This window comes from Mustelus asterias, chromosome 11 (assembly GCF_964213995.1).
Source record: "Mustelus asterias chromosome 11, sMusAst1.hap1.1, whole genome shotgun sequence".
Lineage (NCBI taxonomy): Eukaryota > Metazoa > Chordata > Chondrichthyes > Carcharhiniformes > Triakidae > Mustelus > Mustelus asterias.
The window spans coordinates 63,196,480-63,211,055 of record NC_135811.1 but is presented as its reverse complement, the minus strand read 5'-3'; the positions used below and the strand labels follow the sequence as shown (position 1 = coordinate 63,211,055).

Genomic DNA, 14,576 nt, shown 5'->3' with positions numbered 1-14,576 from the left:
ATACATTACTCTGAGTCTCTTTGTCTAAGTCATTAATGTAGATTGTAAATGGCTGGGGCTTCAGCACTGCACTTTGTGGCCTGCCACCTTCAAAATGACCCATTTATTCCTACTCTCTGTTTTCTGTCCATTAACCAATCCTCTATCCATTCTAATATATCACTCTCAACTCTGCAAATCTTTAATGCATTAACCTTTCATGTGGCACATAATGGAATGCCGCTTTGAGATCCAAGTACATCACACCTGTCGTTTGCTAGTTCAGAACTTGAACATGACTGAAAAGAGAGACATGTTGCCAAAGCTTTGTGTCTTGCAGTCAGGACAAATACAGGAATGCCAAATTCCAAGTTATCACAATTTATACTTCGGAAGAAAAGAAGTGAGACATTGCCATGGAAATAGAAAAGGAGATCTATAGGCTCCCCAATCTCCGGGTCATTCAGAAAAGGTGCAAGACTTGAACATATTCCTTTTGTTTACATTCATACACAGGGATCTGTTCTCTGTATGTTGCTTCCAGTAAGCATAAATAAGCCTCGTAATGGCTTGACTAATTATCTTAAATTAGTTGTTAATGTAGCTATTAATGCACTCAGGATTGTTCAGCAGGTGCTGCCCAATCGCCAAATCACACCTAACGTTTTGACTTGGGTTTGCAAGTGAGGGCTGGTTGAATATAGGCACTAATGTCATTGACCCTCCTTATTACCTCCTCAAAATGCAATCACATTCGTCAGTTGTGGGGAAATTTGAAAGTGGCCAATTATGTCTTAGACAATTCAAAGCTCGCAAGGCAAAAATCTCTGTGCAAAGATATAAAATGTATTCAACACAAAACATAGAACAAAACAATCCAAACGTACAGCTGATGGGAGACTTCCAAAAGGGTTAAACAGCTCTGGGAATAGAGCTACAGAACCTTTCCGAAAGATCTGCAGTACAGTCATAGACTCGCAGTCGAAGACTCGCATTCCAACCATTATTTTGTAAATTGAGTTTGTGTCTTTATATGCCCTGTTTGTGAACAGAACTCCCACTTACTTGATGAAGGGGCAGCGCTCCGAAGGCTAGTGGCCTTTGCTACCAAATAAACCTGTTGGACTTTAACCTGGTGTTGTGAGACTTCTTACTGTACAGTCATAGAGGTTTACAGCATGGAAACAGGCCCTTCGGCCCAACTTGTCCATGCCGCCCTTTTTTAAAAAAAAACCCCTAAAGTAATCCCAATTGCCCACATTTGGCCCATATCCCTCTAGACCCATCGTACCCATGTAACTAAATGCTTTTTAAAAGATAAAATTGTACCCGCCTCTACTACTACCTCTGGCAGCTTGTTCCAGACACTCACCACCTCTGTGTGAAAAAATTGCCCCTCTCGACACTTTTGTATCTCTCCCCTCTCAGCTTAAACCTATGTCCTCTAGTTTTAGACTCCCCTACCTTTGGGAAAATATATTGACTATCTTCCTTGTCTATTGCCCCTCATTATTTTATAGACCTCTATAGGTCTCCGACACTCCAGAGAAAAAAGTCCCAGTCTATCCAGCCTCTCCTTATAACTCAATCCATCAAGTCTCTGTAGCATCCTAGTAAATCTTTTCTGCACTCTTTCTAGTTTAATAATATCCTTTCTATAATAGGGTGACCAGAATTGCACACAGTATTCCAAGTATGGCCTTACTAATGTCTTGTACAACTTTAACAAGACGTCCCAACTCCTGTATTCAGTGTTCTGACCGATGAAACCAAGCATGCCGAATGCCTTCTTCACCCTCTGTCCACCTGCGACTCCACTTTCAAGGAGCTATGAACATGTACCCCTTGATCTCTTTGTTCTGTAACTCTCCCCAACACCCTACCATTAACTGAGTAAGTCCTGCCCTGGTTCAATCTACCAAAATGCATTACCTCGCATTTGTCTAAATTAAACTCCATCTGCCATTCGTCAGCCCACTGGCCCAATTGATCAAGATCCCGCTGCAATTGGAGATAACCTTCCTCACTGTCCACCATGCCACCAATCTTGGTGTCATCTGCAAACTTACTAACCATGCCCCCTATATTCTCATCCAAATCATTAATATAAATGACAAATAACAGTAGGCCCAGCAGATCAATTATACTTTCTTCTAATCAATAATTCCACCTTTCATTAGCTTAAAATCAATTTCAATGAACAGTCATACATCAATACAAATTTCTGTCAAGTACCTCAGCCAGCCATATGATAGTTAATATCATGGTGATATTCTATTCGTTCTTCAAATCTGGATGTCGCTTCTCTTCTTGGCTCTAATTACTTCCCTGTCGCCTGGTACTGGCAGATGCTACTGCAAGGTCAAAATGGATGTTTCCACTGGCTCACTGCCAAGTTGAATAGACATGTATTCCTGCGTTCAGAGGCATATCTATCCTTGTGTCTGGGCAGTGAATGCATCTATTTGTTAATGTTGCAGAATACGTACCCGCATAGGAATTTTCCCGATAAGACTACTGCTGACTAACCAGTTCCCAGACCTTTGGCTTTAAGCTAGTGACATTTACCACAATGCCTTTCGGTGACTTTGCTTGGCTAAAGTGAACAATACATTAAAATGCATTTGAAACATCAGCATATATGTTTTAAAATCCTAACTACTTGTTTTGATTCCATTACTGCATTCACATTGTGTAGAACTGTTTGTGTTAACTTGGCTAATAATCATTTAACTTTTTACTGATCCCTTGTCCTCTTAAAGACTGCATTCTGCCTATGAATCTTACTTGCTGGTTAGAAATCCCCTTCTTCAGTCAGGCACAACTTTCCCTTAAAATTTCCATGCTCACTGTCTTTGATTAATCGTATCTTTCTAAAAGAAAACTTATCCTTTCCTTTGAGTTTTGTTCCAATAATTTTACCACCACTGAGGTTAGGCTGACTGACCTGACCTGTAAGTGTTTAAACAATTTAAATGGTCTATTTTAAGCAGCGGGGCAACATTAACTCTTCATCTGTCCACTGGCACTAAGCCTACAGCCAGAAAGGATTGAAAAATGATGATTCAGGAATCTGTTCTTTTGTCATTTGCTTCCCTTCACAACCTAGGATACATTTTGTCCAGGCTTTGTTTTTGATGTTTAACTCATTAATACTACCTCTTATTACGGGAAGGAGGGGCTTAATTTAAACTGCCCTGATTTCTCCTCTCACTACCCCTCTAAACAGCGAGGTGTTTTTTTTACTTTAATTTCCTCCATTATACGTGGTGGTGTACTTTCCCCAACCCTTAAATTTGGAGTGTTTCATAGGAACATAGGAATTAGGAGCAGAAGTAGCCAAATTCAGCCCTTCAAGCCTGCTCCGCCATTCAATCAGATCATGGCTGATCTCTCCCTGCTCTCAAATCCACCTCCCCACCTGTTCCCATATCCCTCTTTCCTTTTTTATTAGAAATATATCCATCTCCTTGAAACCATTCAATCCTCTATGAATTACTTACACAGCAAACTCAAGCTGAGAGAAAATAAAAAGGGTTGGTTTATTTTACACACACAGGCAAGAGCAATTTTGCAACTTCCATCCCATTTACACTCGCACAATAAATGGGGGAATAAGGAAGAGGGTTCAGAGCATAACCACAATAAAAATACAATTATGAGGTGTGAAACCAGAGTCCGGAATCAAAAGTCTAATGGAATGCTCCTTTGGAGGGGAAGTTTCCAGAAGCGAGACTTCTGTTAAGTTAAGAGAGAAATCAGGGGGGCAAAAAGGGGACACGAGATCGCTTTGGCAGATAAGGCAAAGGAGAATCCAAAGAGCTTCTACAAATACATAAAGGGCAAGAGTAACTAGGGAGAGAGTAGGGCCTCTTAAGGATCAACAAGGTCATCTATGTGTGGATCCACAAGAGATGGGCGAGATCCTAATTGAATATTTCTCATCAGTATTTACTGTTGAGAAAAGCATGGATGTTAGGGAACTTGGGGAAATAAATCGTGATGTCTTGAGGAGTGTATATATAACAGAGAAGGAGGGGCTGGAAGTCTTAAAGTGCATCAAAATAGATAAATCTCCGGGACCTGATGGAGTATATCCCAGGAAGTTGTTGAAGGCTAGGAAGGAAATTGCGGGTCCCCTAGCAGAGATATTTGAATCATCGACAGCCACAGGTGAGGTGCCTGAAGATTGGAGGGTTGCAAATGTTGTGCCTTTGTTTAAAAGGGGCTGCAGGGAAAAGCCTGGGAACATCTGGAGTGGATAAGTTGTTAGAAGGTATTCTGAGAGACAGGATCTACAGGCATTTGGAGATGCAAAGATTGATTAGGGACAGTCAGCACGGCTTTGTGCGTGGAAAATCATGTCTCACAAATTTGATTGAGTTTTTTGAAGGGGTAACCAAGAAGGTAGATGAGGGCAGTGCAGTTGATGTTGTTTACATGGACTTTATCCTTTGCCTTATCTGCCAAAGCAAGGCATTTGACAAGGTACCGCATGGTAGGTTGTTGCATGAGGTTAAATCTCACGGGATCCAGGGTGAGGTAGCGAAATGGATACAAAATTGATTGATGACAGAGGTCAGAGAGTGGTTGTAGAGGGTTGTTTTTCAAACTGGAAGCCTGTGACCAGCAGTGTGCCTCAGGGTCCACTGTTATTTGCCATTCATATTAATGATTTGGATGAGAATTTAGGAGGCATGGATTTTAGCAAGGCGTTCGATAAGGTCCCCCATGCAAGGCTTCTAGAAAAAGTGCGAGGGCATGGGATCCAAGGGGCTGCTGCCCTGTGGATCCAGAACTGGCTTGCCCAAAGGACAGTAAGAAGTCTCACAACACCAGGTTAAAGTCCAACAGGTTTATTTGGTAGCAAATACCATAAGCTTTCGGAGCGCTGCCCCTTCGTCAGATGGAGTGGTTACGCCGGCATCTCCACATCTTGCCCAAAGGAGGCAGAGAGTGGGTATAGATGGGTCTTTTTCTAAATGGAGGTCGGTCACCAGTGGTGTGCCCCAGAGATCTGTTCTGGGACCCTTGCTGTTTGTCATTTTCATAAGTGACCTGGATGAGGAAGTGGAGGGATGGGTTGGTAAGTTTGCCGACGACACGAAGGTTGGTGGGGTTGTGGATAGTCTGGAGGGATGTCAGAAGTTACAGAGGGACATAGATAGGATGCAAGACTGGGTGGAGAAGTGGCAGATGGACTTCAACCCAGATACATGAGTAGTGGTCCATTTTGGCAGGTCAAATTGGATGAAGGAGTACAATATAAAGGGAAAGACTCTTAGTACTGTAGAGGATCAGAAGGACCTTGGGGCCCGGGTCCATAGGACTCTAAAATCGGCCCCGCAGGTGGAGGAGGTGGTTAAGAAGGCATATGGTGTGCTGGCCTTTATCAATCGAGGGATTGAGTTTAGGAGTCCGGGGATAATGATGCAGCTATATAAGACCCTCGTCAGACCCCACTTGGGAGTACTGTGCTCAGTTCTGGTCGCCTCACTATAGGAAGGATGTGGAAAAGATTGAAAGGGTGCAGAGGAGATTTACAAGGATGTTTCCTGGATTGAGTGGCATGCCTTACGAGGATAGGCTGAGGGAGCTCGGTCTTTTCTCCTTGGAGAGACGTAGGATGAGAGGGGACCTAATAGAGGTACATAAGATGTTGAGATCGGGTGGACTCTCAGAGGCTTTTTCCCAGGGTGGAAATGGCTGCTACGAGAGGACACAGGTTTATGTTGCTGGGGGTAGGTGCAGGGGAAATGTTAGGGGTAAGTTTTTCACACAGAGGGTGGTGGGTGAGTGGAATCGGCTGCCGTCAGTGGTGGTGGAGGCGAACTCAATAGGGTCTTTTAAGAGACTCCTGGATGAGTACATGGAGCTTAATAGGATGGAGGGTTATAGGTCGGCCCAAAAGGTAGGGATATGTTCGGCACAACTTGTGGGCCTGAAGGGCCTGTTTTGTGCTGTAGTTTTTCTATGTTTCTATAGTTAGTAAGTTTGCAGATGACACCAAGATTGGTGGCATAGTGGACAGTGAAGAAGGTAATCTAGGACTGCAACAAGATCTTGATCAATTGGGCCAGTGGGCTGACGAATGGCAGATCGAGTTTAATTTAGATAGATGCCAGGTGATGCATTTTGGTAGATCGAACCAGGGAAGGACTTAGTTAATGGTAGGGTGTTGGGGAGAGTTATAGAACAAAGAGATCTTGGGGTACAAGTTCATAGACGCTTGAAAGTGGAGTCATAAGTGGACAGAGTGGTGAAGAAGGCATTCGGCATGCTTGATTTCATTGGTCAGAACATTGAATACAGGAGTTGGAATGTCTTGTTGAAGTTGTACAAGACATTAGTAAGGCCGCACTTTGAATACTATGTACAGTTCTGGTCACCCTATTATAGAAAGGATATTATTAAACTAGAAAGCATGCAGAAAAGATGTACTAGGATGCTACCGGGATTTGCTGGTTTGAGTTATAAGGAGAGGCTGGATATACTGGGACTTTTTTCTCTGGAGCATAGGAGACTTAGGGGTGATCTTATAGGGGTCTATAAAATAATGAGGGGCATAGATTAGCTAGATAGTTAAGATCTTTTCTGAAAGATAGGGGAGTCTAAAACTAGAGGGCATAGGTTTAAGGTGATGGGGAGAGATACAAAAGGGTCCAGAGGAGTAATTTTTTCACACAGAGGGCGGTGAGTGTCTGGAACAAGCTGCCAGAGGCAGTAGTAGAGGTGGGTACAATGTTGTCTGTTAAAAAGCATTACATGGGTAAGATGAGTATAGAGGGATATGGGTCAAATGCGGGCAATTGGGACTAGCTTAGCGGTTTAAAAAAAAGGGCAGCATGGACAAGTTGGGCTGAAGAGCCTGTTTCCATGCTGTAAACCTCTGTGACTCGATGTCTTGGCGAAGGCATGTAGAGTACATCTTGGAGGCACAAATTCCAAGGTTCCAGTAATTTGCAGTTTTGATGAGGGCCAGAGTGCTTTCTGCTGCTCCCTGCTTGATGGTAGACAGCACAGGTTGTTGCCTGGCATCCTGTTCTCCTTGGATGTCGAATGTCAACTGACTATAAGGTCCCAAGACTCTATAATTAAAGGAATTCAGACTGCCCAAGTCTCTGTCATATGCAAAAAAAACCAAAATGCTGGAAAATCTCAGCTCTGGCGAAGGGTCACCCTGACTCGAAACGTTGGCTCTATTCTCACTCCACAGATGCTGTCAGACCTGCTGAGATTTGCGAGCATTTTCTGTTTTTGTTTCAGATTCCAGCATCTGCAGTATTTTGCTTTTATCCCTGTCATATGATACTAGTTTCAGATTGTTACGGGTGGCACAGTGTTAGCACTGCTGCATCACAGCACCAGGGACCCAGGTTCGATTCCTGGCTCAGGTCACTGTCTGTGCAGAGTCTGCACGTTCTCCCCGTGGCTGCATGGGTTTCCTCCGGGTGCTCCGGTTTCCTCCCACAGTCCGAAAGACGTGTTGGTTAGGTACATTGGCCATGCTAAATTCTCCCGAACAGGTGCCAGAGTGTGGCGACTTGGGGATTTTCACAGTAGCTTCATTGCAGTGTTAATGTAAGTCTACTTGTGACACTAATAAATAAACTTTAAACTTTTCAGTGGAGTCATCTCGTTGAACCCGTTAATGCTTAAGCCATTGCACCATTATTGGAGATTATGGCTTGTGAATGGCTGTCCTTGACTGTAACTGGCTGAAGCAGAGCGACTGTCTGCTGAGCCATTGTGTTCTCTTGACTGGAATGTTTAAGCGATGGAAATAGTGTTAACATTCCAGACGTTTGTTCACTTCAAAATGGCTCAGAAAGTTCCGGTAGCCAGCATGCGACCAGCTTTAAGGATTTGGTTGAAACTCTCACAATTTCTTCCTTGTAGGCCTCCCACTGAGTCCGGTTCACTTCAGCTAAATCACATCTCAGTAAATTCAGTTTTCCCCAGTTGAGAGCTTTCCTCCTGGTTTATCTGTACTCTTTTCCATAACTACTCAAAATCAAACTGAATTATGACCTTTTCCACTAAAGTGCTTCCCAACTGATAGTCCATTCCCCTGCCCAGCTTCATCCTGGAAAACAAAGCCCAGAGCCACCCTCGCTAGCTGAGCTTGCAATGAATTTGAAGAATTCTGACCCCTCTACGCCTTTCAAGCTAATTTAATTCCAGTTAATATTCGGGTAACCCTGTTTTACAGTTTTTGGAGATTTGCCTGCACATTTGCTCTTCTATCTGCCTCTGAAACTTGGGAGTCTATAGTACATTCCTGGTATTGTGTTTGCTCCTTTTTACCTCAGTTCAATCCATTTGGCCTCATTTGATGATCCTTCTGCCATCTCATCCCTCCTCACAACTATAATTGGTTTCTCTCCTTGGACTGGATTGGTTCCTGACCTTGCTCTAGATTGGTATTAATCTCTTTCCCTTGTTACCTGTTTCAGTTATCGGTTCATGGACATGTTCCCAGATGTGAATCTTGTCCGAGATATTCAGACTGAGCTGGACAGCATTATACAGATTGGAGTGAAGAATATCACCCGACTGATTCGTGCATCAGATTCCATCTCCACAGCAGCCACCGCAGGAGCCGATGATGCCTCTGTTCAAAGAGGAATATGGACAAATGGGAAGATAAATATGGAGGATGCAAACACCCCTGATCAGGCCTACAGTGGATCAAGACGAATTCGAGGGTCCAAAGCTTTAGGCTACAGAGCAGTGGTTTGTAAAACAGATGTACCAGAGAGAGCTGCAGGTAACACTCTGAGTGAAAGGCTGGTTCAACAAGGACACCTCACAGCTGAATTACTGCAGCAGCTTCAGGATGAGTGGTCAGCAAGCCAGGTACATGTTCCAAGAAATTCTGCTGCTCAAGATCTGAGTAAAACTACCTCCAAAGGATCGAGAAAGAAGAAGAAATAAATGCAACATATTTATTCAATTCTGAACACTTTCCGGTTTAATCAATAAAGAAATGATTGGACTAGGTGCAAAGTGCCAGATTTTTCAGTTCATTTGATACCTTTGACTGCCAATAACACAGAAACCAAAGTAAAAATATATTTTCCATACAAGAGCCTCTAGCTTTTTGAATTTTGGAATTGTGGTGTCAGAAGCCACTCTGTAATTGATAGAGGCTCACCACCGATCCCTACAGACCGTGCTGGATTCAGAACATCTTGCTTTTGTCCAGTGGCTTTAACTGAAGAGCACCTCGAAGGAGGAGGAAAGTGTGCTAAAAGCAAGGGCAGCAATGGTGAAGAGGAAATGGGAAATGCAGAAACTTGGGCATTTGCTGAGTTGAGGCAGGAGATGCTGAAAAACCAGGAGCAGTCAGAGAGACCCGAGAGCTAAAATCTAGAAGCATTCATTGGAATTAATTGTTTAAACAAGGTGCAAACTAGATTCTTGAAAGTGGGGAATCATGGACAGGCAACTGAGTCCCATTGCTTGCAATCCCTGTGCCATGTGGAACACTCCGTGTCCCAGGCAATCATGTTTTTATGAAGTGTCTCCAGCTCAGATTTCTGAGCAGAGCATCGGGTAGGATGAGAGCTTCTTGGATTGTATATTTGAGCAGGCTGTAAGAGTAAATGGGCGGCAATCAGGAAGAGTAGCAAGAGGCAGAAATTGTCTTTGAGCATTTTCAACTCAAACTACTACTCAGCATTGGAAACTGCAGGGAATGGTGGTACCCTGAAGGAGTGCAGTTCTAACCACAGCACTAATGCAAAGCCTTGCACAGGAGGGAACAGAAATGCAGTCGTTATAGGAGACTTCAGTGAGACAGACATTTGTGTAATCATCACCATGAGTTCCACGTGCTGCATTGTCTTCCTGGTGCCATCATTGGACAGGATGCAGCATATTCTACAGAAGGGAGAGAGAGATCCAGAAGTGGTGATACATTCGATATTCATGACATAGAGAGAGAGTAAGAAGTTTAACAACACCAGGTTAAAGTCCAACAGGTTTATTTGGTAGCAAAAGCCACACAAGCTTTCGGAGCTCTTAGCCCCTTCTTCAGGTGAGTGGGAATTCTGTTCACAAACAGAGTGAACAGAATTCCCACTCACCTGAAGAAGGGGCTAAGAGCTCCGAAAGCTTGTGTAGCTTTTGCTACCAAATAAACCTGTTGGACTTTAACCTGGTGTTGTTAAACTTCTTACTGTGTTTACCCCAGTCCAACGCCGGCATCTCCACATCATAGAGAGAGAGCACAAGTATTGATGTCCTAGAGTTATATTTTCAGGAGCTGGGGTAAATGTTAAAAGAATCCCTGATTACTCCCAGCACCAAGCATTAGAGAGTAAAAATCGGAAGATTGGGAGGACCAACACATAGCTTTGGGCATGGTGCATGAGGGAGGGCGACAAATTCTGGGACAGGATACACAAAGGCTTTGACAAAGGGCCATCTGGACTCAACATCAGCTCTTTTCTCTCCTTGCAGATGCTGCCAGACCTGCTGAAATTTTCTCTTTTGGTTTCAGATTCCAGCATCTGCAGTAATTTGCTTGTATTACTTAAAGGTACAGGTTGCATTTCAACAGGACTGGGAGCAATGTCCTCACAGGCTGGTTCAGCAGAGGGGGAAGTTTAAAATGGCAGCAGATGAACACCATCATATAGAAATAGAAAAGAAGAATGCGAGAGTGTTGAAAAGTACTAGAGAAGCGAGTAGAACCTTATTAGATGGTAGTGAACTAAGAAGAATTACAAGGAATGCAGAGATTTAAAATAAAGTAGGTGAGCCACAGGCATAAATAGCCAGATGGGAGGAGGCATTACTAGATCTGGGCGGCACGGTAGCACAGTGGTTAGCACTGCTGCTTCACAGCTCCAGGGACCTGGGTTCGATTCCCGGCTTGGGTCACTGTCTGTGTGGAGTTTGCACATTCTCCTCGTGTCTGTGTGGGTTTCCTCCGGGTGCTCCGGTTTCCTCCCACAGTCCAAAGATGTGCAGGTTAGGTTGATTGGCCATGCTAAAATTGCCCTTAGCGTCCTGAGGTGCGTAGGTTAGAGGGATTAGTGGGTAAATATGTAGGGTTATGTGGGTAGGGCCTGGGTGGGATTGTGGTCGGTGCAGACTCGATGGGCTGAATGGCCTCTTTCTGTGCTGTAGGGTTTCTATGATCTAGTGCTGGAAAATAAGGTGGACACAATATCTGGGGTAACATTTGGGTAAAAATGATCATATATAAGATTTCAAGAGGAGTGCAAAGAACAATCTATGGTAGAACTTCTAATTTGGAAGAGGGTGAATATCAGTGGGATGTGGGTGGGAGGGGGATCTAGCTAAGTTAACTAGAGATAAAGCTTGTTTCAGATACAGCCTACTTATGTTCCAGGTACAGGAATGAAAACCAGGACTCCTTGGATGATGAAGGAGATAGAGAATATGATGAAACAAAAAGCAGAGTGTATGATGTTGGATAAATTCTTCAAGCAAGAGCCAGTTTAAATACAATCTGTTGAGAGCAGAAGTGAGGAGGGAAATAATGGTGAAGAGAGTCAGAGAATACAATGGCACTATAAAGAAAGCACATTGTCACGTGGTATGTAAATAAGCAAGACGTACGAGGTGGTATGGATCCAATTAGAGACAAAGAGGATGATGTATACTGAGCTACAGGACAAGGCTAGAATTTGGAATGAGTACTTTATATCAGTGTTTACTGAGGGAGGTAAAATATCGGCAGATGTTAGAGATAATGGATGAGATGAGTATGGATTGTCAGGGTGGCACAGTGGTTAGCACTGCTGCCTCACAGTGCTTGTGATCCGGATTCAATTCCTGGGCTTGGGTCACTGTCTGTGTGGAGTTTGCACATTCTCCCTGTGTCTGCGTGGGTTTCCTCCCGATGCTCCGGTTTCCTCCCACAGTCCAAAGATGTGTGAGTTAGGTTGATTGGCTATGCTAAATTGACTCAGTGTCGGGGGCGGACCAGCAGAGTAAATAGGTGGGGATAGGGGCTGGGTGGGATTGTGGTTGGTGTAGACTCGATGGGCTAAATGGCCTTCTTCTGCACTATAAAGTTTCTATGTTAAAAGTTACTGGAGAGTCTGCTTGTGCTTAGCGTGGATAAGCTGCCTGGTTCGAATGGCTTGCATCCCACATTGCTATAGGATGTGGGGGTGGATATAGTGGAAAGGCACGGTAGCACAGTGGTTAGCACTGCTGCTTCACAGCTCCAGGGACCTGGGTTCGATTCCCGGCTTGGGTCACTGTCTGTGTGGAGTTTGCACATTCTCCTTGTGTCTGCGTGGGTTTCCTCCGGGTGCTCCGGTTTCCTCCCACATTCCAAAGATGTGCGGGTTAGATTGATTGGCCATGCTAAAGTTGCCCCTTAGTGTCCTGAGATGTGCAGCTTTGAGGAATTAATGGGTAAATATATAGGGATATGGGGGTAGGGCCTGGGTGGGATTGTGGTCGGTGCAGACTCGATGGGCCAAATGGCCTCTTTCTGTACTGTAGGGTTTCTATGATTCTATGAAAGGCTTATCCTGATGTTCCAATGGGAGGTGCACATTCAAGAATGAGTTTGAGGGTAGTCCGAGTAACTGCTGGCCAGTCCGTTTAACATCAGTTACGGATAAGGTTTTGGGAGTAATGAGGGCAAGGTTAATAGGCACTTGAAAAGGTTTAGGTTAATTAAGGAGAGCCAACACAGATTTGTAATAGGCAAATCTTGTGTGATTAATTGAATTTGTTGATCAACTAATGAAGGTTGTTTATCTGGATTTTTAGAAAGTGATGTGGCACCACACAACATGGTGGCACCACACAACATGGTGATTAACAAAATTGAGGTTCACGGAATCGGGTCAGTGTCAAATTGGATAAAAATAGATTTGCTTAAAGACAGTAAACAGTCGTGGCAAATGGTTATTTTACATACTGGACAGACAGTGGTATTCCCCAAGGATCAGGTCTTTTATATATAAATGACTTGAATATGGGAATACAAAGTGAAACTTCAATATCTGCCAATGATATCAAATGTGGCACTGTGGCTGATACCAAACCATTGCAACAGGACAGCTAGCAGATTGGCTGATACTGGAGGCAATATCGACTGAGCAGCATTTCTAAAGAGTATGCAGCAAATGAGGATCTGGCGGTGCATAAATCTTAGAAGGTAGCATAATTAGCATAGCTTACCAATTCTGGGCTCCATAAATGAGAATTATTGAGGGCAGGAGCAGGGAAGTTCTGCTGAATGTTATCAAGTTCTGATCTGGCCACAAGTAGAGGATTGTGTCCAGTTCTGTTCACATTTTCAGAAGGATCTGACCTTCCTTGAGGGGTTGCAGAGGAGATTTATCGAATGATTCCAGGGATGAGGGAGTTTAGTCACAAGGTTAGACTGGAGATGCTGCATTAAAGGAGGTTAAAGGGGAGATAGAGGTGTGTAAGATTATGACAGGTTTACAAAGAAGGTAAACAAAGTAAAGCTGTTTCCATTAGTTGATGTTGCAAGGACGGGAGGGGGGGGACACACTCAGATTCAATGTTTTGGGCAAGAGATGTAGGAGTGATGTAAAGAAGAAATTTGACAAGTGGTAATGGGGAACTCGATGCATACCAGGATGGCTGAAGCAGAGACAATGAATAATTTAAAAAGGAGTTTGAATTCTCACCCAAGGGAAATAAACTTTCAGGGTTAGAGTGGGGGAATGGGATTGATTAGATTGCCTTGTAGCAGCTAATACAAACCTGATGGGCCAGATGGCCTCCTGTGTGCCTTAATGACTGACAGGATGCCAGAATTGGAGAGATGCAGGTAACTGGGAAGGCTGTGGTGATACTGGGGCTAACAAAGATAGGGATGAGGCCATTGGAGGGATTTGAAGGTAGGAATGAGAATTTGAAATTGTAGGTATTGCTGAACCAGAAGCCAGTAGAGTAGGTCAGCAAGCAACAGTTGATTGGTCAATTAGAGGTAGTGTCAGTTCAGATGTGATGATTTGGATGAGTGCATGAAGGGTTTAAGTCACAGATGGTAATGTTTACATTTGATATTCAAACTCCATATGTCAGGCTGTGGCTAGTCTGTAAGACACACCCCATGAGGCTGACTGTGTCAGGCTGTGCTGTGCGAGGATCTGGCTGACTGTGTCAGGCTGTGAAACAGCTCTCCACATGTTATTTGCTAGTGATACAAAATGAGTTGTAAGTGTAAGTTGTGAGGAGATTGCAAAGGGGTTCCAAAGAGAGAGGGAACTGGTTTCCTGAGTGGGAAACAAGGTGGTGGATGGATTTTAGTTGGGCAACTGTGCAACTATTCACTTTGTTAGTGTAAAGGACTCGTTTGTGGATTCTTTTACTTAGTATTTTAAGGGTTTTAAAACTGAGAACAAAACTTCAGCGTGCCTGCGGTTCCAGCGCAAGTGAGGAGCGCGACCTTGCATTTCCGATTCCTGTTTCCCTTTGATGGCTGTGAAAAGTTGACCACGTGACTGTGTGGCACAAAAGCCCGACCACAGGACCAAGGGACAGCGCAAGAAAATGGGATCGTGTGACATGATTGGTCTGGAGCTGAAGATGTGCTCCAAGCAGCTCATCTGGTTCCATGTAGC

At 43.9% G+C, this 14,576-nt stretch overlaps 1 protein-coding gene across 3 annotated transcripts in view; it reads left to right on the top strand.

Annotated features, from left to right (window-relative positions):
• Positions 1 to 10,619, top strand: part of supv3l1 (SUV3-like helicase) — a 67,934-nt gene extending 57,315 nt beyond the window's left edge. For all 3 annotated transcript variants that reach the window (XM_078223659.1, XM_078223658.1, XM_078223657.1), the window contains one exon: positions 8,436 to 10,619. In XM_078223659.1, the coding sequence (XP_078079785.1) occupies positions 8,436 to 8,916 (481 nt within the window). In that variant the 3' untranslated portion in view covers positions 8,917 to 10,619. The remainder of the gene's footprint in view (positions 1 to 8,435) is intronic.
• The last annotated feature ends 3,957 nt before the right edge of the window (positions 10,620 to 14,576 follow it).